Here is a 26167-nt window from a genome sequence, read left to right on the forward strand (position 1 = left end):
TTATGTCATTGTTGGCAACTGTTTGTGAAGCCGTTTCCTTACCTTGAAATGACTTAGTTTCCTGTATTGTTTAGTGAAAGAACATAATAACAACAGTGTATTTAAGTGAAACCACATAGTAACTATTGTAGTTTGTAGATTATTTATGAAATAGGGATGCCTTTCAATTTTGCAACAGAGGAATACGCCGATATGGTGTTTATTTGTGGCAAATGTGATGGTAGTGCTATGGCTGTAGTTAACGATTATCGCATACGTTATCCAACTCGGAGGATTCTGAATGCACAAACCATTAGCAGAGTATTTCAAATGTTATGGGAGACAGGTTCTCTACCTAGCGTTCATAATCAGTATGAGTGCTCAATACGTGAAGACGATGATGAGGATTTTTTATGGATGCTGTTCAGCGTAGTCTGGGTACCAGTAAACAACGTATCTCTCAACAATTAAGCATTTCACAGTCTAAAGTATGGCGTACACTGAAGTACGATAATCTGTATCCTTACCATAAACAAAAAGTACGTCATAGACATTCGGAGCCCCTACCCTTCGCTTGGAATTGTGCAGCTGGTTAAATGCTAATTGGCAGCTACACAAATACATTTTATTTACTGATGAGGCACAGTTTGCTCGAGATGGTATAAACAATTTACATAACAAGCTCTTATGATGTGAAGCAAACCCACATGCAACAATGCAATGTGATTTCCAGCAGCAGTTTAGCATAAATGTTTGGTGTGGTATAATCAACACACACTTTATTGGACCACTCATTTTCCCTGGACGTCTAACTGCCGAGACATACTTACCAATGGATTTTTGTGTGTGAGGATGGATGAAAGACATAGTTTATAATGACAAAGTCAATACACGTGAGGCATTATTTACTCGCATTATGAATGCAATAGACGAAATTAAGAAGCAACCCTATGAAACTGAAGCGAGCAAAAAAATCTGTTCCTATATGTGCAGCTGAATGCATTGAACTTGGTGGAGACATTTTTGAATGTTTATTGTGAATGTATTGTGAAATTGTATGTACACTGTACAACTTCCTTAACACTGAGCTTTGTTTTTTCCAGTTTAACTTGAATTCACGTGTGCTATGTTATTAATAAGTGCAGATTATCTGACACATTTATACAGTTTCAGTTAACGTAAATGCCATCAATTTTCCAAAATTAAATGCTCTACAACTTATGTTAAAAATATTGCGCAATTGTCTGGAAATTAAAAAACAAATTGGCCCAAATAGTTAATAAATTAAAAATTTTATGAAATTATGTCTTTGCTTCTCTTGATGTTCTGTAAAGCTACTGCAAATACACAACTTCGACATGTTTTATTAGATTCACCAGATCAATAACAACAAAGTAAAAGGAAATTATGCTTTACTTTAACCTCGTATAGTTTTGTGATGGCTTCATATTAACAAAGTTGCTAAATTTCAGGCAAAATCTTGTATTAGTCGTAACTCTGTAACTAAACATTTGCGGACATGAACTTTGTTTCTTTAGTTTTACTTGTGTTGTTGTTGTTGTTGTTGTTGTGGTCTTCAGTCCTGAGACTGGTTTGATGCAGCTCTCCATGCTAATCTATCGTGTGCAAGCTCCTTCATCTCCCAGTACCTACTGCAACCTACATCCTTCTGAATCTGTGTAGTGTATTCATCTCTTGGTCTCCCTCTACGATTTTTACCCTCCACGCTGCCCTCCAATGCTAAATTTGTGATCCCTTGATGCCTCAGTACATGTCCTACCAAGCGATCCCTTCTTCTAGTCACGTTGTGCCACAAACTTCTCTTCTCCCCAAACCTATTCAACACCTCCTCATTAGTTACATGATCTACCCACCTAATCTTCAACATTCTTCTGTAGCACCACATTTTGAAAGCTTCTATTCTCTTCTTGTCCAAACTATTTATTGTCCATGTTTCACTTCCATACATGGCTACACTCCATACAAATACTTTCAGAAACGGCTTCCTGACATTTAAATCTATACTCGATGTTAACAAATATCTCTTCTTCAGAAACGCTTTCCTTGCCATTGCCAGTCTACATTTTATATCCTCTCTACTTCAACCATCATCAGTTATTTTGCTCCCCAAATAGCAAAACTCCTTTACTACTTTAAGCGTCTCATTTCCTAATCTAATTCCTGCAGCATCACCCGACTTAATTCGACTACATTCCATTATCCTCGTTTTACTTTTGTTGATGTTCATCTTATATCCTCCTTTCAAGACACTGTCCATTCCGTTCAACTGCTGTTCCAAGTCCTTTGCTGTCTCTGACAGAATTACAATGTCATCGGCGAACCTCAAAGTTTTTATTTCTTCTCCCTGGTTTTTAATACCTACTCCAAATTTTTCTTTTGTTTCCTTTACTGCTTGCTCAATATACAGATTGAATAACATCGGAGAGAGACTACAACCCTCTCTCACTCCCTTCCCAACCACTGCTTCCCTTTCATGCCCCTCAACTCTTATAATTGCCATCTGGTTTCTGTACAAATTGTAAATAGCCTTTCGCTCCCTGTATTTTACCCCTGCCACCTTTAGAATTTGAAAGAGAGTATTCCAGTCAACATTGTCAAAAGCTTTCTCTAAGTCTACAAATGCTAGAAACGTAGGTTTGCCTTACCTTAATCTTTCGTCTAAGATAAGTCGTAAGGTCGGTATTGCCTCACGTGTTCCAACATTTCTACGGAATCCAAACTGATCTTCCCCGAGGTCAGCTTCTATCAGTTTTTCCATTTGTCTGTAAATAATTCGCGTTAGTATTTTGCAGCTGTGACTTATTAAACTGATAGTTCGGTAATTTTCACATCTGTCAACACCTGCTTTCTTTGGGATTGGAATTATTATATTCTTCTTGAAGTCTGAGGGTATTTCGCCTGTCTCATACATCTTGCTCACCAGATGGTAGAGTTTTGTCAGAACTGGCTCTCCCAAGGCCGTCAGTAGTTCCAATGGAATGTTGTCTACTCCCGGGACCTTGTTTCGACTCAGGTCTTTCAGTGCTCTATCAAACTCTTCACGCAGTATCGTACCTCCCAATTCATCTTCATCTACATCCTCTTCCATTTCCATAATATTGTTCTCAAGTACATCGCCCTTGTATAGACCCTCTATATACTCCTTCCACCATTCTGCTTTCCCCTCTTTGCTTAGAACTGGGTTTCCATCTGAGCTCTTGATATTCATACAAGTGGCTCTCTTTTCTCCAAAGGTCTCTTTAATTTTCCTGTAGGCTGTATTTATCTTACCCCTAGTGAGATAAGCCTCCACATCCTTACTTTTGTCCTCTAACCATGCCTGCTTAGCCATTTTGCATTTCCTGTCAATCTCATTTTTGAGACGTTTGTATTCCTTTTTGCCTGCTTCATGTACTGCATTTTTATATTTTCTCCTTTCCTCAATTAAATTCAATATTTCTTCTGTTACCCAAGGATTTCTACTAGCCCTCATCTTTTTACCTACTTGATCCTCTGCTGCCTTCACTGCTTCATCCCTCAGAGCTACCCATTCTTCTTCTACTGTATTTCTTTCCCCCATTCCTGTCAGTTGTTCCCTTATGCTGTCCCTGAAACTCTGTACAACCTCTGGTTTAGTCAGTTTATCCAGGTCCATCTCCTTAAATTCCCACCTTTTTGCAATTTCTTCAGTTTTAATCTACAGCTCATAACCAATAGATTGTGGTCAGAGTCCACATCTGCCCCTGGAAATGTCCTACAGTTTAAAACCTGGTTCCTAAATCTCTGTCTTACCATCATATAATCTATCTGATACCTTTTAGTGTCTCCAGGATTCTTCCATGTATACAACCTTCTTTCATGATTCTTGAACCAAGTGTTAGCTATGATTAAGTTATGCTCTGTGTAAAATTCTACCAGACAGCTTCCTCTTTCATTTCTTAGCCCCAAGCCATATTCACCTACTATGTTTCCTTCTCTCACTTTTCCTACTGTCGTATTCCAGTCACCCATGACTATTAAATTTTCGTCTCCCTTCACTACCTGGATAATTTCTTTTATCTCATCATACATTTCTTCAATTTCTTCGTCATCTGCTGAGCTAGTTGGCATATAAACTTGTACTACTGTAGTAGGCATGGGCTTCGTGTCTATCTTGGCCACTATAATGCGTTCACTATGCTGTTTGTAGTAGCTTACCCACACTCCTATTTTTTTATTCATTATTAAACCTACTGCTGCATTACCCCTATTTGATTTTGTATTTATAACCCTGTATTCACCTGACCAGAAGTCTTGTTCCTCCTGCCACCGAACTTCACTAATTCCCACTATATCTAACTTTAACCTATCCATTTCCCTTTTTAAATTTTGTAACCTACCTGCCCGATTAAGGGATCTGACATTCCACGCTCCGATCCGTAGAATGCCAGTTTTCTTTCTCCTGATAACAACGTCCTTTTGAGTAGTCCCCGCCCGGAGATCCGAATGGGGGACTATTTTACCTCCGGAATATTTTACCCAAGAGGACGCCATCATCATTTAACCATACAGTAAAGCTGCATGCCCTCGGGAAAAATTACGGCTGTAGTTTCCCCTTGCTTTCAGCCGTTCGCAGTTCCAGCACAGTAAGGCTGTTTTGGTTAGTGTTACAAGGCCAGATCAGTCAATCATCCAGACTGTTGCCCCTGCAACTACTGAAAAGGCTGTTGCCCCTCTTCAGGAACCACACGTTTGTCTGGCCTCTCAACAGATACCCCTCCGTTGTGGTTTCCCCTACGGTACGGCTATCTGTATCGTTGAGGCACACAAGCCTCCCCACCAACAGCAAGGTCCATGGTTCATGGGGGAGGAGTTTTACTTGTAGAATAACGTATTAAAACATTTGCATATCTTCGTGAATCACCCTGTATATATCTTTTGCTGAAAATTTCTCGGGTATTCAGCCAGGTGATGTCATCCAACACGCATGATATTTCGGCAGGCCGACTTCTTGCCATCTTCAGACATTCGTGGTGTCTGATTGATCTGTGATGGATGCCGACTTTATATAATTTTTACCTTCATCCTGCAGCCTCCACCCTGCGCGGTCCCGGCCAGTCTGGGGGAAGCATGGCACTCCTCGACAGATCATGGATTGCAGTCCTTCCACGGCCACGGCAGCTTTTAGAACTCTGCCACCATGGTGACAATGTGTTTTCTTCTCCAGGTGTCCTGACAGGAGCAGATTGCTGTGTAGACTGTTTTAATCATACTCAAGACTGGATCCCAGGCTTTGCTTGGCTGGAACCTGCTGGCTTTATTTATTAGCTCGTTATGCAGCCAAATCTCCTGTGTCTCTTTGAGGATATAGTTCCAGAAGGTGTTTGATTGCTGTAACACCTTTGTACCATTGTAGTTCGTGTCCTGTCCATATTAGATGCAGTGCTCTGCCACAGTGTAATTGGTCAGCTGTACATTGTCTGTGTAGCATTTATGTTCACAGCATCTCTCTTATACCGTCATGGATGGTCTGGTCTAAATAAATTTTCCCGCACAGGCAAGGGATGCGGTAATCTCCCAGTTTCCAGAGTCCTAAGTCGTCCGTGACTGATCCTACTAATGGCTTCATTTTGGATGGAGGGCGAAACATGCACTAATTTTTGGAGTATTCTGCTGATCTCTGCTGATGTGTTCCCAAAATATGATATAATCGTTGTTGCAGCCAGTTTGTCTTCGTCCTCGGAAGGCTGCAGCCTTGGCTTCTTCAGTCTTAAGGCCTGTTTCATCTGGCAGTTGTAACCATTCATAAAGAACACATCCTGTAAGTGCTGCAATTCAGCTGTTAGACTGTCACGGTCTGAGGTCCGAGATCTCACACGCTCTGTGCACCAGTTTGCTCAGGACACCCTTCGCTGTGAAGGAGCTTGACAGCTGGAGGCATTCAGGTACAAGTCGGTATGTGTTGGCTTACGGTAAACACTGTGTCCTAATGTGCCATGTGGTCTTCACTTGACGAGCACATCTAGAAATGGAAACCAATTGTTTTCTTCTGCCTCCATTGTGAACTTTATATTCTGGTCCAGCGAGTTCATATGCTTCAGAAAGTTTTGAAGATGATGATGTCTGTGCGACTGGATTACAAATGTATTGTCTACATATCGAAAAAAGCAAGAGGGCATGTAGACTGCCGACTCGAGAACTGCCTCTTCAGAAGCCTCCATAAACATATTGGTCACTACTGGTGATAGCAGACAGCCCATTGCTACTCCATCTGTTTGTTTGTAATAGTTCCCGTCGAACAGAAAGTATGTTGACATAACCATGAATTTGATTAAAACACAATGCCAGTCTACACAGAAATCCACTCCTGGCAGGACACCTGAAGAAGAAGATGCATTGTCACCATGATGACAGAGTTCCACACATGGCTGTGGCCGCGGAAAGACTGCACTCCATGATCTGTTGTGGTGCGCCACATTTCCCCCGCCATCCAGCGCCGTACTTCCCCCATCACTAGCTGCGGATCACATAAATGTGTTAAGATGGAGGTCATGGGAGAGGGGTCAAGATTATGCTAAGTCGGCATCCATTAGAGATCAATTGGACTGTAGGAACACCTGAAGATGGCAAGACGTGAGCTTGCTAAAATATCACACCTGTTGGACAACACCACCCAGCGAATACATGAGAAATTTTCAAGATTTCCATATGCTAGGAAAACATCACATCACACGTATCTGCTGTGATTTGCTTGGCATTGAAAGTCTGCTTCAGTGATCCAGACAGATGGAAATCTCCTGATGCCAAATCCACTGTTATAGGAAGAATACCATGGATGAACTTACTTCTTTTGCTCTCTGAACCACATGGTGTACTCGTGTTGTATTTTGTCTAGCATATACATCTGTGCCTACTGGAGAAAATAATTATCAAGCTCCAAACAAACCTGAATGTTTGCATTTTTACAATCGTGGTAATCAATAATATGCACATGAAAAGAAGTTTGTTTCCTGGTTTGCTTTGGAGCATCCGCTCATGAGGTTTTTGTTGTGAGTTTTCCATTATCATCTACCATTTAGCATTTTATTTGAATTTGTGAGAATCTCTCTTGTGTTCCTCTGCTGACTAAACAAATGTGTTAATCACGCAGTGCAGTCGAAATACCCTCCCCGCTCAATTAATCTAACTTTCTATGAGTACCAGCTTGATGAAAACACTATTCAAAAACAGCCTGACAAGGGATTTATTCATACAGGTTATTGAAAGATTAAACCTGTACTCTGTCCAAAACTCAAACCCTTGTCTTCTGCACCAAACGCTCCTACTGAATTCCCCTCAGGGATTCAGCATTCATTTACTGGGTACGAGCTTGGCGACACAGGGTTCCTGAGCTGAGGACTGGTAAGTGCCGCCAGTCGTCTGCCCCCATAAGCTCTCTGCGTGCTTCACTGTCCGCCGTGGGAATCTTGGCTTTCTGGATCGCAAGGATGGTAAAAACCTCTATTAAAGAAAAACCTCAATCTCAATATGTGCTGCACACTGATGGAGCTCTGTGCAGGTGGACTTTTATGTCCCTAGTTGCTCATGGGGCAGGGGCGGATCCTTCAATATTTGTCTTCCTCCTTCCAGCGGGAAGGGTGGACTGATGGTAGGTATCAACATCCCATCGAACAAGAGGACTCACATAGCCAGTCCTCCAGACTTGGGTATTACACAGTGTCTTACATATCTAGTAACATAACACATACTGCTGACCAAAACGTGTTTCTTATAGTTAAACAGAAAGAGGGGAGCTTTCAGAAAGTTCAACCTTTCTGCACACAGAAAGGTTTAGAGGGAATCACAGGAAATTTAATATCTCCAGAATGAGATTTTCACTCTGCAGCGGAGTGTGCGCTGGTATGAAACTTCCTGGCAGATTAAAACTGTGTGCCCGACCGAGACTCGAACTCGGGACCTTTGCCTTTTGCGGGCAAGTGTTCTACCATCTGAGCTACCGAAGCACGACTCACGCCCGGCACTCACAGCTTTACTTCTGCCAGTACCTCACCTCCTACCTTCCAAATTTTACAGAAGCTCTCCTGCGAACCATGCAGAACTAGCACTCCTGAGAGAAAGGATATTGCGGAGACATGGCTTAGCCACAGCCTGGGGGATGTTTCCAGAATGAGATTTTCACTCTGCAGCGGAGTGTGCGCTGATATGAAACTTTCTGGCAGATTAAAACTGTGTGCCCGACCGAGACTCGAACTCAGGACTTTTTCCTTTCGCGGGCAAGTGCTCTACCATCTGAGCTACCGAAGCACGACTCACGCCCGGCACTCACAGCTTTACTTCTGCCAGTACCTCACCTCCTACCTTCCAAACTTTACAGAAGCAGGAGAGCTTCTGTAAAGTTTGGAAGGTAGGAGACAAGGTACTGGCAGAAGTAAAACTGTGAGTGCCGGGCGTGAGTCGTGCTTCGGTAGCTCAGATGGTAGAGCACTTGCCCGCAAAAGGCAAAGGTCCCGAGTTCGAGTCTTGGTCGGGCACACAGTTTTAATCTGCCAGGAAGTTTCAATTTAATATCTGCCAAATCCTTGCAAAATGGGATCCTAGGAACATATGATTCCTAACAAGTGAAAAATGTCCAGAAAGTTCAATGCAATAAAAGTCATCTACACAACACCTTCAACTATAGTAAAGATGTGACTTGGAGGGATCTTGTTGACATTATTTCCCAAGTAGAACTAAAAGCTGAGTGGTTCCAGGAAGGCATTGTTGATGCGCAAAACATGATGAAAATGTTTGGATGGCGATCTCATGAAATCGGACTCATTTATGCTGGCTTACAGCAAAACAAGCAAGAGAAAAATACCTTTATGATCTCTGTATTTCAGTTGAGGACAACATGAGCAAGGGAAATATCTACAAGGCCTATAAATGTGTGAGACATTGCTTTGGAGACAGAAGAAACAAGTGTAGGGCTGTGATGGATGAAAATGGCAATATGTTGGGTGACGATGATGAAGTTGCTAGAAGATGGAATCAATATATAGGAAAACTGTACAGTGGACCAGACCTGTCTGAAAACATCATGGAAGAAGAAACAGAAGTAGATGCACACAACATAGGTGAACCTATATTAAGGAAGAGTTTGAAATAGCTCTGAAAAAATTGAAAAACAACAAATCGCCTGATATAGACAATATCCCAGCCGAACTTCTGAAATCTGGAGGAGCAAAACTGAATCAGGAGTTGTATAATCTTGTTTTCAACATGTACGAGCAGGGTAAAATTCCTACAGACTTTGAGAAAAACATTATGATTCCCAGTCCAAAGAAGGCAGATGCTACAAGATGTGAAAATTATATGACGCTCAGCCTAGTTACTCACGCCTCTAAAATATTAACCTCAATTATCCTAAAACGCATGGAACAAAAAGTCGAAGCTACACTCTCCCAAGACCAGTTTGGATTCTGGAAAGATAGAGGAACCAGAGAAGCAATATTTGCTCTAAAACTAATAATAGAGAAACGACTAGATAAGAACCTGAAAACATGCATAGCTTTCGTAGATGTAGAGAAAGCCTTTGATAATGTTAAATGGGATAAGATGTTTGAAGTACTCAAAAACAAGAAGAAAAACATATTAACATCTAAGAGCATCAGCCTTGAAATCAGGAAAAGATTTTTGAAATCATGTGTGTGGAGTGTGGCATGCTATGGGTGTGAAACATGGACTCTCGGAACAGAGGAAGACCAGAAGCTAAATTCTTTTGAAATGTGGTGCTATAGACGCATGCTCAAAATATAATGGATCGACGAGGTCACAAACGAAGTGGTTCTGGAAAAAGCAGGTGAGAAGAGAAGCTTCTGGAGTTTCATTGTTAAAAGAAGAGTGCAATTTACAGGCCATCTATTAAGACATAAAGGACTCCTGAACACAATCATAGAGGGATATGTCGAGGGAAAAAGACCAAGAGGAAGACCACGACTGAGGTACATGGATCAAATCATGAAAGATGTGGGATGCAACACCTATAAAGAAATGAAGAGAAAAGCTGAAAGACGCACAGAATGGAGACAAGCTGCCATTGTAGCTGTTGCAAACTGATCCTTGGATTGACCACTACAGAAGAAGAAGACAGCAGCACAAAACTTCCAAAGTATGTCAAGACTGGTTTCCTTCCCTCATCATCCAGTCTTATTTTCCCAACCCAGAGCTCTGTTTTACATGCCAGTGTTTTGAGCATACCACCTTTGGTTGTAAGGAGAAGCCACTTGTGGCAAATGTGGTAAGGAAGGTGTCAGTTGTTCATCTCCTCCAAAGTGCATGAACTGTTCTGGGGATCACCCTGTGTGGAGTAGGGACTGCAGTACCTTCCTTGAAGTAACGAATATACAAGAGATCAAAACAACTAAGAGTATCTCATATGATGAGGCCAAAAACAGGCCCCATTTGCTAGTGCAGTTGTGCTGCTGCAGTTACTTCCAAGCCTACACTTCCTCCCAGAATATCAGACAAAGCCATGCTAGCTGATGTTGTAGAGCTCCCTGCTCCTCCAAAGGTTCAGTCTGGTCCTTTGCCACAGTTGTGGCTCTGAAGCCTACTCAGGGCAAAAAATCACCAACCGAGCCAGGAAGTAAACAGTCAGATGATGTCGACATCATCCTACCCTATGTCTCTCGTGATTTTTCTGTAGAGCTAATTGATCTTGATGTCAGATTGGGGCAAATATCTTGCCCAAAACTGAGCCACCACCCATTACGGGCTCCCTTTTCCAGCAGAAAGACAGGGTGAAAGTCCAATCCATGTGGTTGATGGCTCCCATATTACAGTGGAACATTGGTGGGTTCAGGACGTGTGGAGGAACTGAAACTGCTAGACAAGAACCCCCCCGTACCTGTGTTTACAAGAAACATATTGTAAAGCCTCTGACATCCCTGTGCTGTGGGGCTATACTCTTCATCGAAAGGATGACATGACTGGGGACAGAGCCAAGGGAGGGGTTGCTGTGTTTATCAGTAATGTGCGCCTCTCCTCTGTTCTCCAACTGGCAACTGACTTACAAGCAGTTGCCATTGAAACTCATGCATGTCAGAGTATTACTGTTTGCTCACTGTATCTACCTCCTCAAGATGTAATTGACTCTGAGGTGCTCACAGATCTTGTAGAACAACTCGCTTGACCATTTCTCCTACTGGGAGTCTTCGGTACCTGTCATGTCTTGTGGGGCTAAACCTCTACTCGCCCTTGGGGTCGTGTTTTGGAGAGCCTCATTATGTCTCGTGAGCTGTGCATCCTTGGCTCGGGTACTCCCACTCATTTCTGTGCTGCTACTGGTTCGTTCTGACCCATTGACTTATCTGCTCTCCAAACCTTATAGATTCTGTTGAGCGGGAAAGTCATTGACGACTTTAATTCCAGTGATCACTTTCCACTCTGCATTCACCTACTGGATAGATCATTCCTGAAGAGAAGTGACCGCAGTGGATGGTCAGCAGGGCTATCTGTACAATTTTCAGCTAGCCAGCTGGCTGTGTTTGAACACTGCAGCAGAGTCCAGAAATGGGTGGACCACATTACACGAGTGATTCATCACGCTGCTGACTTATCCTCCCCAAAGTCCTTAGTTCATCTTAGGAGGCAATGTGTACATTGGGATGACCAGCGACTGCCACTCAGCAATGTGGGTCAGGCGTGCTGCTTTTCAATGGTTTAACTACCGTCCATCAGCAGAGAACCTTACAACATTTCGGGTCATGAGAGCCAAGGCTCGATGCACAAGTAAGGAGGGCGAGAAGAGGTCTTGGCAAGTGTTCCTGGATTCCATCAACCGTTCCGCTTGTTCTACAAAAGTATGAGAAGCCATTAGGAGAATTTCCAGTAAACACTGTCATTTACTGGGTGACTCCCAAACAACACCCGTAGACATCGCACAGACTGGCAGAGCATTTTGCAAAAACTACTGCCAGTGCCAGCCAGAATCTGGTGCTTCAGCGCTGCTGTGCAGCTGTAGAGAGGGACAAGTTGGACTTCAGATTCAACAATTCTGAGTCTTACAACTACTGTTACTCCACGTGGGAGCTGGAATCGGCACTGTCTGAGACTCGTGCTACTGCACCTGGTCACGACCAAATCTGGTATTGCATGCTTCGACATTGCAGTGTGAAAGGAGATTGTCCTCGAATGATTTCATTTGACATTGTGGACAGGTCACTTCCCCAACTTGTGAGACAGTTGAGACAGTGTAGTTATCCCCATTCTTAAGCCTGGGAAGAACCCATCATCTCTCGACAGCTACTGCCGATTAGCCTGACAAACATACTTTGTAAACTGATCGAGAGGGTGGTTAGCTTCCAATTATGTTGAGTGCTCGAATCTCAGAGCCTTTTGTCCCTTGTATCAATGTGGCTTCCGGGAAGGATGATCTACAACTGACGATTTTCTCAGATTGGAAATAGCAACCCTACAGGCTTTTACTAGCTGTTGGCACCTTGTCGTGATCTGCTTTGACTTACATAATGCATATGACACGGCTTGGTGCTTTTAGTTACCCTCTATGACTTGGGCTTTCACAACCCTCTCCAGTTTTTATCCGTTAGCTTTTATCCCACCGGCTCTTCCAGGTTCAAGTTGGCACTTCACTCAACACCGCTTGGGTCCAGAACGGTATCTCACAAGATTCTGTGTTGAGTGTCACACTCGTCCTCCTCCACCTCCTCCTCCTCCTCTTCCTCGTCATCATCATCAATGGGCTTGTGACCTCTGTTGGTCCTGTGATTACCCCGGCATTACATGTCGATTTTTGCATCTGGTGCAGTTCCCACTCAGTAGCATCTACTGAATGCCAGCTTCAAGTCATCATCCAATGGGCCTCTGCGTGGACCCTCTCCCATGGCTTCCAGTTTTCTGCCTCAAAAACACAGACCGCACTCTGGTTTTGTCCAGACTAGATTATGGTTGTCAGGTTTATGACTCAGCGGCTCCTTCCACTCTGAAACTATTTGGCCCCGTTCATCATTATGCAGTGTCAGCTATTGGTGCCTTTCGCACTAGTCCTGTCGACAGTCTCCTTGTAGAACCGGGGATTCTCCTTCTACAAATATGATGGAACCAACTCTTGGTTTCTTACGCAATCACCATTCAACGATTCCCTGACCACACCGCGTACCCCGTCCTCTTTGCAAATGAGGGACATCTACATCCTGACACCCGCTCTCAGGTAGAATTGCCAGTTGAAATGCGTCTCACTTCCCTGTGTTGGGATTTCCATCGCCAGTCAGTGGAATGTGCCCCCACGTATTTCCTTCCGCACCCGCTTCGGATGGTGCCTCGACCACAGATTAGGATCAACCTGTTCCAGGATCCCAATGGCACCATTGCCCCTACGATATTCCAGCACCTTGTGCGTTCCATCCTTGAAGAGTTCCTGGGTGCTACGATCTTCTACATTGATAGTTCTAAAATGATAGATAAGGCAAGCTACTATTTTATGTCTCCTACTACCAGGGAACACCATTTACTTCCAATATCATGTAGTGTGGTCTCAGCAGAACTGCTAGCCATTAACAGGGCCCTCCATTCTGTTTCTCAGGTCACCCTCCATGGTGTTTCAATATGTACTGACTCAATGAGAAGCTTGCAGGCTATAGACCAATGCTACTCTCGTCACCCTTTGGTCTCTCCTATCCATGATCTTCTCTCTGCCCTTGGCTATGCCTTCCTCTGGGTTCCCAGTCATATGGGCACCCCAGGGAATGAGGTGGCTGACCATTTGGCTAGAGAGGTAGATACTTAGCCCCCATTCCCTTTCATGATTTTGGGTTGAGATATGCAGATACACATTAAATCTCTCTCTGCCCAACAGTAGAATGACATCTGGTGTGCTAGAAGTAATAAACTCAGCACAATCATGGAGACTACTGCAGTTTGGTGCTCTTCCTTCCACCCTCTCGGAAAGAGGACTGTCTTATGCTGTCTACACGTCGATCATACTAGGCTCACCCATTGCTTCCTCTTAGGGAATGAGCTACCCCCACAATATGGCTGTGGAGCCAGACTGTTAGCACCCCATTTATTCGTTGAATGTCCTCCTTCATTTGGGCCTTTGTACTAAGTATAGCCTTCCATATTCCTTGTCTTTAATATTTGCAAATGATTCACGGATGGTGGAACTAGTCCTGAGTTTCCTACAAGAAAGTGGATTTTATTTTCAGTTGTAATGTTTTGCTTTGCTCCTAAAGCAGGGGCAGAGTGGTTGTGGTTATAGTTGGGGCCTCTCTTCGTGTTTTCTAGGTCTGGGACCCATGACCAGTATCCCATGCAAAGACCACTCTTTTATCCCTCAGTTTTTTCCAGTTTTTAGATTTGGTCTGCCCTTTTATGCCTTCTACTGTGTGTATTTTAACTTCATAGCTTTATAATTTGATCTCACTGACTGGATCTGCCCATTTTTAGTGTACCTTCTATCTTATGCAAGTACCTTTGAATTGGAGAACGGATGACCTCGCCGTTTAGTCCCATAACCCCCCTCAGCCGATCAGTCAATTAGGTCTGGGGTAGAGCCTGTGTGTGAAGGCCTTGATGAGACCCTAAGCATAGTGGGCAAAGGAGTTCTTGTCACAGTAGATAAACCTTCCTTGGGTGGCCATCCTGTATGGGGAAGGATTTTTTGGTGCAGGTCAGCACCCAGGAAGGTGGCACGCTGGGTTGAGGAGGACCAGGTGAAGTGGATGGGAGAGTAGGTGCTTAGGTTGTGAATGAATGCAGATAGGATGTCTTGGTCCTAAGTCCAGATCATGGAAATATCATCAGTGAACCTGAACCAGGCTAGGGTGTTGACGTTTCAGGAGGCTAGGAAGCTCTCCTCTGTGTGGCCCATAAACAGGTTGGCATAGGAGGGTGCCATGCGGGTGCCCATTAGTGTGTCACAGATTTGTTTGTATACCTTCCCTTCAAAGAAGTAATTGTGGTTATGATAAAGTTAGTAAAGTTTATAATGAATGAGGCAGTATGTCTGGAGTCTGAAGGACATTGGGAAAGTTAGTTTTCAATAACAGTAAGAAATTGGGCATGAGGGATGTTTGTGTTTAAGGAGGGGCATCAGCAGTGATGAGTAGGGATCCAGGAGGTAGAGGCATAGTGATAGTGGAGAGGGCATAGTTGGTATCTTTGATGTTGGAGGGTATATTACGAGCAGTTGGTTGGAGTTGCTGGTCATTGAGGCTCAAAATTCTTTCAGTGGGGTCACAATAATCAGCTACAATTGGGTGCCCAGGATTATTGGGTTTGCGGATTTTGGGGACCATGTTGAAGATGGATTAGTGGGGTATCATAGGGGTGGAGAAGTAAAAGGATGGAGGGAAGAGGTTCTGGGAAGGACCTAAGTCCTGAAGCAGGAATTGGAGGTTATGTTGAACTTCTGGGATGGGATCACTCTGGCAGAGTTTATAGGTGGAAGAGACATATAATTGGCAGAGGCTTTCAACCAAATAGTCACTGGAATTCATAACAACAATGATGGAACTGTTGTCTGCAGATACATGATTAGGCCAGGATTTGTTTTGAGGTTGTGTATGGCTGCCCTTTCTTCTGCTGAAAGGTTGATGTTCTGAGAAAGGGGCCTGGGGAAGGATTGTGAGGCCAATTTGGAGATAAGGAATTCCTCGAAAGTGATAAATGGTTGTTTTGGTAGGGGGATCACGGTTGGATGGTAGTATGAACTGGGAGAGGCAACATTCAGTGTTCGGATTTGGTTGGTTTTGGTTGCAGGGATTGGTGACAAAGAAGTGTCTCCAATGCAGGGCAGGGGGTTGGAGACTAGGTCTTTGTCCACAGGATTAAATTTGGTTCTAGGGCTAAAGTGGAGACCTTTGGATAGGACTGAAACTTCTGTGGGGCAGAGGGTTTTGGTGGAAAGGTTAACAACAGTGTTATGGGAATGTTTCAGGTCTGGATTTGGTGAAGTGTTGGTAGGGAGTTCTCTCCCTCCACTCTTACCAAGCTATCCATCCACTTTCTTGCCCTCTCCAGATTGCTGCTTCTGCTCCATGTGACAGTTGCATTCCAGGCCAAGTTGCTGGAGATGGCAGTTTCTGTGTGTGTGTGTGTGTGTGTGTGTGTGTGTGTGAGTGTGAGTGTGAGTGAGAGAGAGAGAGGTATGCTTGCTTTTGCGAATGGAAGCATTTGTGGTTCCTTTTCTGACGAAGGCTGTGCTGAAAGCTTATGTGTAAGTGTCTTTTCATTGTGTCTGTCTGCAACTTAATGTGTCATCTTTACAGTAAGTAGCAATCTTCCTTTTGTTTGTATTGTTGATATTCCAAATTGGAGTTCCATTGTTTCAATAACTGGTTCATTTAAGTATATTTTGTCAAGTGGAAAACCATACAAAGTAATAAGTGCCTCAGCTCCAGTTAATATTTTCAATGTTTATTCATTCCACTTATTTTGAATTTACAGCACATTTTTAGTGAGAACATAAACAGAAATGCAAGCCAAAATCAAAATTCAATACAGTAAAACCATACAAAATGTCAGAATGTGTAAGATCAGAAGCAGAATAAAAACTGTAAATAGTAATATATACAGTGGAAACACAGTATGATGAAGCCGTTTCCGTGCATATATGGATATTTGTGCACACACACACACACACACACACACACTCACTCACTCACTTAGGTACATCAGTAAAATCTTAATAATGTATGCAAAGTTCTGGTTTAGAAGTACGAGTTATTTAGAAATAAAGGAAATGACTTACCAAAACGCAGAAGCACTATGTCGTCAATAGGTACACAAACAAAAGGCACAGAGCTTTACTAGCTGTCAGAATGCACTTCCTTTTTCAAGCTTGTAGGAAAATGTGTATGCATGCGCGCGCGCGCGCACACACACACACACACACACACACACACACACACACACACACACACACACACTGAAATTGCATGATCTAAGCTGGGCATTAGTGGTATATGACCCCATTACCTGTTTGTCAGGATTGTTTCCCCAATACCTTCTACGTCTTGAATTTTTACAACTAATAGTGTTTAGTTTTGTAATTTAATTATGTTCTAAAATAATTATAAAATTTGAAATTGTAGGACGCAAAGGTAGATCAAGCCTGCAGAACTGCTGAGGAATTCACGAAGTTGTACTATGAAAGTGTGGATAAAAGGAGGCATGTAAGTAAATTAGTGTTTGATTGAAATTTTCACATTTATTTGAAAAGGAGAAATATATTGTGCAACTAAGCATTTATTTCATGAAATTAAGCATTGTATCAGGCAATACGTCTGTCAATAGATAACTTTTAACGAAAGACAGAAAACTTTGTGGCGTGTTTTTGAAATGTTCTGAAGATTCACCTTCAGGTCATTTAAATTATGTTTCACTTTTTTAAGTGCTGTCAGACAATAGGTATGTTATGAATTCCGATTGTGTGAAAATGCCTTCCCCCAATCCCATTTGTCAGATACAATCACAAAACTTGCTGCTAGACTAAAACTCTTGAGATTTGACACTGGAACCTCTCCTTTTGTGGATAATGTTCTTACCAGATAAGCTACTGAGGCATGACTCACAATTTGGCCTCATTGCTTCACATCTACGAGTACTTCTCTCCTGGTTTGCAAATTTCACAGAAGCACTCGTGTATGTATTGCTGGACCAGCACTCCCCTAAACAGGAACTGACATGTCTGTCGTATTTTATTATAAATAAGCATACTAAGAAGAACATACCTTGGTCAGCAGCAGAGTGAAATTGGCCAAATCTGTAAATACTTAACAGAAGAAATTAAAATATCTAAAATCCACTCCAAATGAAATTCAGTGAGGTGGATTTGTATTTGGGAAGGGCAGATGGCTCAAATCCTCACATGGCTATAGATTTATAGTTTGATTTTCATTTTTCAGAATATGCCTCTGAAGTTAATTGAAAGAGAGAAGATACAGACTAAATATTACACCAGTAGAAATATATAATGAACAGGAAAATTCACCATGGTAGTACAGGATGTTCATAAGTTTGAGATCTGTTTTATGAACTTGAATTAAAAAAAGATGGCACACATGTCCTGAATTAGTGAATGGCGGCAAAAGACAATTCAGTGAGTGAGATCAAACTGTTACAAGTGGTTGAAATTGTATGTTTAAAGTAAATCACTGTACAGATGTGATGTACCTCCTAGCAAAGCTGAAAGTGTTTAAAATACGGTGCTGTGTATGGATGATGGATGGATCAAGTGCGGAATGAAGAGGTGCAGGAAGAAATAGAACTTGCTTGCCAGAAGAAACATACGAAACTCAAGAAACTTGTAACGTACAGAAAAAAGTAAGGATGCGCGCGGAAAGTAACCAGGCTGCCTGTGCATGTGGCCCAGCGTGAGGCAGCTTGACCTAGTTCGGAAAATATCCCCTTTTTATTTAATGAGGCAGCACACAACACAGGTGATGGCACTGATAGGTACAGCCCCACATCTGCCAGCAAGCCGGAGTTAACTAGACATTCTTTGCCCACTTTCGATACCCCGATTGGCAAAGCGCTGTGCTGACAGAACCGATGTGCATGCCCTGCAATCTTTCTCAAATGCTTGTAAAGAAATTAATCAGCAAAAAAATTGATTTTAACGTTACTTTTAGCGTTATATGTCAGCTTCGTGATGAAGTGCCCAAAATTTCGATAACAGATATACTTAATGTGATATTCACATTTAAGTATAACACTTTGAGAAATTCGAAAAGTTTGCAATGAAAAATAGGAGTTACTATGAGTCGTTATTGGTTCATATTACATACATACATATAAATTTAGTTAAAATATTGCAGTTTGCTGTAGATTTGGGAGGAGGTCTTTCTCTGTCTCCAATCTTAAAATGGAATTTGTGGCGCATTCACTTCTGATCACACATGTACGAGAATGAAATATTAAAACATCCCTCATATGAGATACCGATGTGAGATTTTGAAAAGTGATAGCACGCGAGAAGTAAGGTATTTTGCTATATACTTAACGTACAGAACTTCCTTATCTGCGGCAATATAGCAGAAGCTATGGCTTTTATTTCAATTTTTTTTTTTTTTAACCCAGTACCGCATTTTTTTTTTGTAGTCTCAACATCTATTGAAAAGAGGATGTGCAAGTATGAAAATAAACATGAAATTTTTTCTCTTACTTTACTGCGAACTGAAACAGTGAAGTTTTCCATAAGTTATTTGCCTCTCTGGTCCCCATTGACAGTTTAATATGACTCTGTGTCAGAATTATGTCACTATAGCTACTGCAAGGCGAGTTTGTCCAAATTATACTGCATTTTAGTAAAAGAAGCAAAATGAAACTTGTCAACAAGAGAAATGTAGCCATTACTTGTAGCTGATGATGCTTCTTGAAATGATAAAAGATTAACTCTGACAAAAATATCGTAAACCATTGTCTTTTTAATAGTGAACAAGTGGAATGTAAACTTACCAAAGAATTTTCTCCCTTCATCTGGGAAGTATGAGACTAATTTGCAGCAAATTGTGTACCATCATTGTGTGTGTGTGTGTGTGAGAGAGAGAGAGAGAGAGAGAGAGAGAGAGAGAGAGATATCTACTTTAGAACTTTAGAAGAAGGCCTTTAGCAATCTTTTTATTGTACCTGTCTGTGACTCAGCATCTCCTCTATGTGGTGATTAGCTACCGTACCATAGTATATTGATATAATCCCCAGCAGCATGCTTTGACAAATTACACTTACATTTATTTTCTGCAATGATTTGCTGTTTTCACCGGTTGTTCCAGTTCATTTTTTTCCGTGAGTCAACACTCTCAAGAGTGGCAGATGTCTTGGAAGACAATGAAGTGCACGCAGTTCTGAAATTGAGCCACCATAATGCTTCCATTCTTATGCATTTTTTAGAACCAAATTAGTTATGTAATAACGAAGATTAGACGCCACCTTTGCTGTTATTGTTTGATTTGCAAGTGTTTTTATGTACTGCATTTTGTGCACTTTGCTGAAATCAGCCTTACAGACTATAGTACCCCATGTGAGGATAATAATGATCTTAGTTTTCTGTTACTTCAGCAGGAGTGTATATGATATTAATAATATCTATCTTGGTTACAATGTAGAGTGTAAATGAAGCAGCTGCCTGTGGACTTGTTTGTTCTGTTTTACAGCTCATGTTTCTGTTTTTCAGCTGATGTCTAAATATTATTTAGATACTGGGATCCTTTCTTGGAATGGAAATGGAACTGTTGGTAAAGACCAAATTCAGAAGTTCTATGAGCAGTTACCGTCTACAGAACATAGATTGACATCACTTGATGCTCAACCAGTAATAGGTAAATAAATTGGCATAAATTTTCTTCAGGACAATTTTATTACCTTAATCTGAGAATAGGTCTACAGTAAAGAAAGACAACAGTCAGTAAAATAACAGAAAAAACCTGTCTGGTCGTTTGTTGACAGTCACAATAAACAGATTCAGATTCCTTTGTCCAGGAATGGTTTAGAAGGAATTGAGCCTTTTGAGGTATAAGTGGAGAAATCACTCAAGAATTTGGATCAAGGTATAAAGCAGCAGGTAGGATAATATTTGTTTGGACCTGTCATGTTCCGTGTTTGACCAGGCATTAGGGTGATGCTGTGGTACCCCTTGAACAGTCCCATTTGCATCAGCACTTTTCCATTCTTTTTTCTTACAGAAGAACCTGTGGACACAAAGTTAGTGTTCTTGTCAGGATTTGTTCATGTAGAAGACTGAAACTGCTTGATAAATTGAAAAATTGCTTGTATTTGATTCCCACTAGAGTAGTTTTTTATACTTATGGTACCTGAAGTCCAGAACTGAAATATACCATTTCCAAAGCAGTTTGAAGCAACTCTCAAAAACACTTCATAAAATTGTCTTCAGAGTTTTCCGAGCCTTTTTATACGCTAAACTGAGGTGGCATTCTTTTGATAAGCATTGTGGCTAAGTGGTAGAGTGCTCGCCTGACGCATGGGAGAGACAACATATTTGAATCCTGGCAGAATCAAATTTTTTAACAAAGGTGCATGTTTTATGAGCATGTGTGTGAAGTGTAAAATACAAAACAATAAAAAAATCAATTTATAACTTTTTTAACTCTTCAGTCTTTTATAACAGATGTGTAATTAAGAATTTTTGTTTGCAATGAGAAGGAGATTTTTATGTGCAGTATATAATTAGAAATAAGAGGACACACATTTTTCTTAAAAATGACAATTAGCTGTGTTAATTTGCATATATTTTATGAATTCTATATTTAAGTGATATAGGTATTCAAACTTTACAGATCTAGTAATTACCAGTCTCATATGCATTATGTATTTTACGGGTCATGGAAATGCTCCTAGAACATGCACGTTTGTTTAAAAATTTGACTCCATATGGAATTGAACAAGGAGCGAGCACTCTACCACAGAGCCATGCTGCTTGTCAAAAAATATATTTTAGTATATTAAACACAATTGGAAAATTTCAAAGTCGATTTTCTCAAGAATATTTCAGTGTTACATCAAACTGCTTTGAGAGAGGTATGTTTGAGTTCTGAACTTCATGTACTACAAATACAAAAAATTACAAAAATCTGATTGCCATGCGATCACTTTGTTAGTTGAGGTGGGACTGACATTTGTGTAAAAATTATCATTACAGTTTAAAAGACCTGCCAAACAATGGTTTTCTCATAATTTATTTTTTGTGCAATAATTTTGTGTTGTCTCTCAGATTAGTGAGATGCACATAACATACGCTATGTGATCAAAAGTATCCGGACACCTGGCTGAAAAATACTTACAAGTTCGTGGCGCCCTCCATCAGTAACGCTGGAATTCAGTATGGTGTTGGCCCACACTTAGCCTTGATGACAGCTTCCTCTCTTGCAGGCATATGTTCAATCAGGTACTGGAAGTTTTCTTGGGGAATGGCAACCCATTCTTTGTGGAATGCTGCACTGAGGAGAGGTATTGATGTCGGTCGGTGAGGCATGGCACGAAGGCAGCGTTCCAAAACATCCCAAAGGTGTTCTCTAGGGTTCAGGTCAGGACTCTGTGCAGGCCAGTCCATTACAGGGATGTTTTTGTCATGCAACCACTCCGCCACAGGCCAAGCATTATGAACAGGTGCTCGATCGTGTTGCTCAGTCGCCGTCCCCAAATTGCTCTTCAACAGTGCGAAGCAAGAAGATGCTTAAAACAGCAATGTAGACCTGTGCTGTGATAGTGCCATGCAAAACAACAAGGGGTGCAAGCCCCCTCCATGAAAAACAAGACCACACTATAACATCACCACCTCTGAATTTTACTGTTGACACTACTCACACTGGCAGATGACGTTCACCGGGCATTCGGCACACCCACACCCACACCCTGCCATCGGATTGCCACATTATGTACTGTGATTCATCACTCCACACAGCGTTTTTCCACTGATCAATCATCCAATGTTTACGGTCCTTACACCAAGTGAGGCGTCCTTTGGCATTTACCAGTGTGATGTGTGGCTTGTAAGCAGCCGCTCGACCATGAAATCGAAGTTTTCTCACCTCCCGCCTAACTGTCGTAGTACTTGCAGTGGATTCTGATGCAGTTTGGAATTCCTGTGTGATGGTCTGGATAAATGTCTGCCTATTACGCATTACGACCTTCTTCAACTGTCTGTGGTCTCTGTCCGGCAACAGACGAGGTCGGCCTGTACACTTTTGTGCTGTACATGTCCCTTCAGATTTCCACTTCACTATCACATCAGAAACAGTGGACCTAGGGATGTTTAGGACTGTGGAAATCTTGCATACAGACATATGATGTAATTGACACCCAATCACCTGACCACGTGAAGTGAGTCCATGAGTTGATTGGCGACTCCATGGAGTGTTCTGTACACCACGACCAAATAGTGGATAGAATTGGAAGGAGAATCAGCATTGGCCGTATTTTTTGTTTTATTATTCACAAAATCGATTTTCGGTCACTTAGTGATCATTTTCAGTGCTGTAATATACATTTAAAATTGGTAGGCACTGGTATCAACAGTTTATGTGATCACTCTAAGCTTGTTGATACCAGTGCCTACCAATTTTAAATGTATATTACAGCACTGAAAATGATCACTAAGTGACCGAAAATCAATTTTGCGGATAATAAAACAAAAAATACGGTCAATGCTGATCCTCCTTCCAGTTCTATCTGGGTCCATGAGTGCCGCGGACCTTTCTCACGATATCTAATGACTACTGAGGTCACTGATATGGAGTACCTGGCAGTAGGTGGCAGCTCAATGCACCTAATATGAAAAACGTTTGTTTTTGCTGGTGTCCCGATACTTCTGATCACATAGTGTATGTACATGCAGGGCTGTAGCTAGGATTTTGCCAGAAAGGTGGGGGATTAGTCCAGTTTGTTAAAGAGCATCTTCAAAAGTCCCATGTTTCTCATTTATTCTGAAAACACATTTTTAATTTTTTAATTTTGTGTAAATAATTTGCTTTCAGGAGGCTCTCAGTTTCGGGAGGCTTTCATACAAATAGTATTTGGTCTATAAAATTAAGAAAGAAAAGCTTTTCTTAAGAAAGGTATAACATATATTTTCTGCAATATAGTACCCAAATGCACAGTTAAGTATTTCATTATGTGGCAATATGATAACTTCTTTCTAGTGCAAAATGAATTAAAATTCTAATATAAAGTATTTCTCCTTGCTAACAAAACACGGCTCAGTCATGTAATATAAGGTTCACTCTCGTAAAACAGAAGAATCTAAAACATTGGGTTGAAACTTATAAAGTTAAACGAGTTCAAACCTCTCTTGACAATAGCTATTTTTCTCCTTCTACTATCTTGTATTTAAATTTACAACTTAACTGAAACGAAGTGTGAGAATTCCTTCAATATATAAAGTGTACCAAGTTCCTCAGTTCAGTCTCAAATTTTATTGAAGTATCTTTCATTTCATTGAATTTCTTCAAGTTTCTCAAGTGATGAACTTCTTTAAAAATTATTATTTGAACAGTCAACTTGAAGCTGTAGCAATCAAATTTATTTATAAAACAAAACAAACTACAGAAATGTTATCAACTACAGTTTTGGGATCTTACCATTGATTTCAGCTAGACCTCTAATGTTTGCAACCTCATAAATGAGTTGGTATTTATTCATGATAATATGGTTATACAGTCTGTGATGCTAATAAATTCCTCTACAACGTAAGTTGTCATTTATCACATTTATTTTGTTTTAGAAATGAATGAACTATAGACTGAGCTATCACATACCCCTTCTGCTCTCCACAAGCTACTCCTCATTGTTCCATATCGGAACTGGTTTTCATAATTGAGTACCATCTGGGCAACCATATTGGATGATATTTTCCCAGGTGGGCTACCAATGATAGAATTTTGTGCAACTTTTTTTAAAGAAATGCAATGATCACCATTTGCACAATGTTTTTGTTAACCAGCGTGAGGTTTGGGCTACACTGGCAAATCGAAGCATATTTTTGTGCATTGATTTGTATTTAATGTTATTTGTAAGGATGTTTACCACTACACTACCTTGTGAAATACTGAAACTCCAAAGTTCTGCCAGTCTCCAAATAAAGACTTCAGTACTAACATTAAACTGCTATATGTAGGTAATTAGGCTGTTACAGAGGTGCATATGTATTTTGAACTTACCTTAGTGCAAATGGACGAATAAAATCCGTTTTCTTCTTCTTTCTTGCTACAAACTTATCCATAATTAGAAGGTACCATAACCGCACAAAATCAATAAACGGTAGCACTTACATTAAATTCAGCTGCAAGTAAGAACTTACCTGATTAACAAAACAACTACTGATCTCAAGTAAAGGCAACAATGCCAGTAGTTGTCTTAGCTAAAGGAGGGATGGTAACAGCAAGTAGTGATATGGATAGTTAATTTATCGATGGCCTTGACTATCAATACTGCATACCACTTTTTCATCGTATGACTGAAAATCAAAATATCTTCCAGATTTGCTACATGGCAAATATAATAAACGTAATTTCAGTTAGGTGATAGGGGTGTCCAGACCCCAGGACCCTCCCTTTGGCTATGTCCTTTTCGTACCTTCAGCCCCAAATGTGTGCTGTACTCTTTGGTCCAATGGGAACTGAATGGATTAATTCAACAGTAACTGTAGAGCAGTTGCTCATTTGTTTAAATTGTACCTATGCGTCTTTCGCAACCCAAATCCATCAGAGATTTCATCTTTGCAAACTTCTTTGTTGATATTCATTCCCCTAAAAATATTGTGTATTTTAATGACCAAATGGAGTCACTACATTCACTTAATTATTCTTTTTCTGGTTAGACAATGTACATATTTTACATTACAATATCTTCGCTGGCCCATTTCTTAATTTTAACACTTCTTTAGTCAAAGTTCGTGTTTCGGCTGCTACTGGCAGCTGCTTTGACTGAGAACAAACTAGACTATATGCACCTTATTGCCATCTGTTTTGCAGAGGAACTACTTCAGGAACAGCACATTCACAGTAGGAAACAAAATACTGTCCATTCTGAGTGAGATGCTACATAGCACCAATGTTAGGATGCTGTTTATTTGGATCATTATAATTTACAGTAGATACACCTGTGACTAGAGGTCTGCGCGGATAAGAAAAGTGCAATCCGCATCCGCAGCAATTAATCCGCATCCGCAAGTTCCTTATCCGCCTCCACATATATTTAAATTTTGAATGAGTAACCAATAGTAATAGACAGAAGTACTTAGAATTATGGTATGTAATAACGTAGTTATTGTTAGGTTGCCATTTCTGTGACAACTTAACTACTTTTGACTTCTTAAATCACAGGAAATGCTCTAAAGCAGACCATTTCCAAATAGGAAAGCATTGGCGCTCCGGAGCACACACAGTAGCGGCTCGGATCTCGTGCGATTGGAAACACTATTTAAAAAAATAAAATTCAGTGTAATAGTATTAAATGATCAAAATACGTGTATAGAAACAATTATATTTCACTGCTCTTGTGCCAAGGCAGCTGAAAATGACGATGGTTTTAAACTGTTACTAGCACATTGCATCATTTACCGACAGTTTTTTTGTACTCACTGCTTGGATGTGTCAAATTTTGAAGCCATTCATGTCAGCTGATGATTATATTATAGCTTACGCGTTCAGTCCTCGTCATTTCCAGATGAAAATATTTACAGTATTAGGCCTACACTGCT

At 41.1% G+C, this 26167-nt stretch overlaps 1 protein-coding gene across 1 annotated transcript in view; it reads left to right on the forward strand.

Moving 5' to 3' along the window:
• LOC126482313 (NTF2-related export protein) overlaps positions 1–26167 on the forward strand; it is a 52064-nt gene that overhangs the window by 16321 nt on the left and 9576 nt on the right. Inside the window, exons 2-3 of the mRNA XM_050106353.1 lie at positions 17049–17129; positions 20129–20273. Coding sequence (XP_049962310.1) covers positions 17049–17129; positions 20129–20273 — 226 coding nt within the window. The remainder of the gene's footprint in view (positions 1–17048; positions 17130–20128; positions 20274–26167) is intronic.

This window comes from Schistocerca serialis, chromosome 5 (genome assembly GCF_023864345.2).
Source record: "Schistocerca serialis cubense isolate TAMUIC-IGC-003099 chromosome 5, iqSchSeri2.2, whole genome shotgun sequence".
Lineage (NCBI taxonomy): Eukaryota > Metazoa > Arthropoda > Insecta > Orthoptera > Acrididae > Schistocerca > Schistocerca serialis.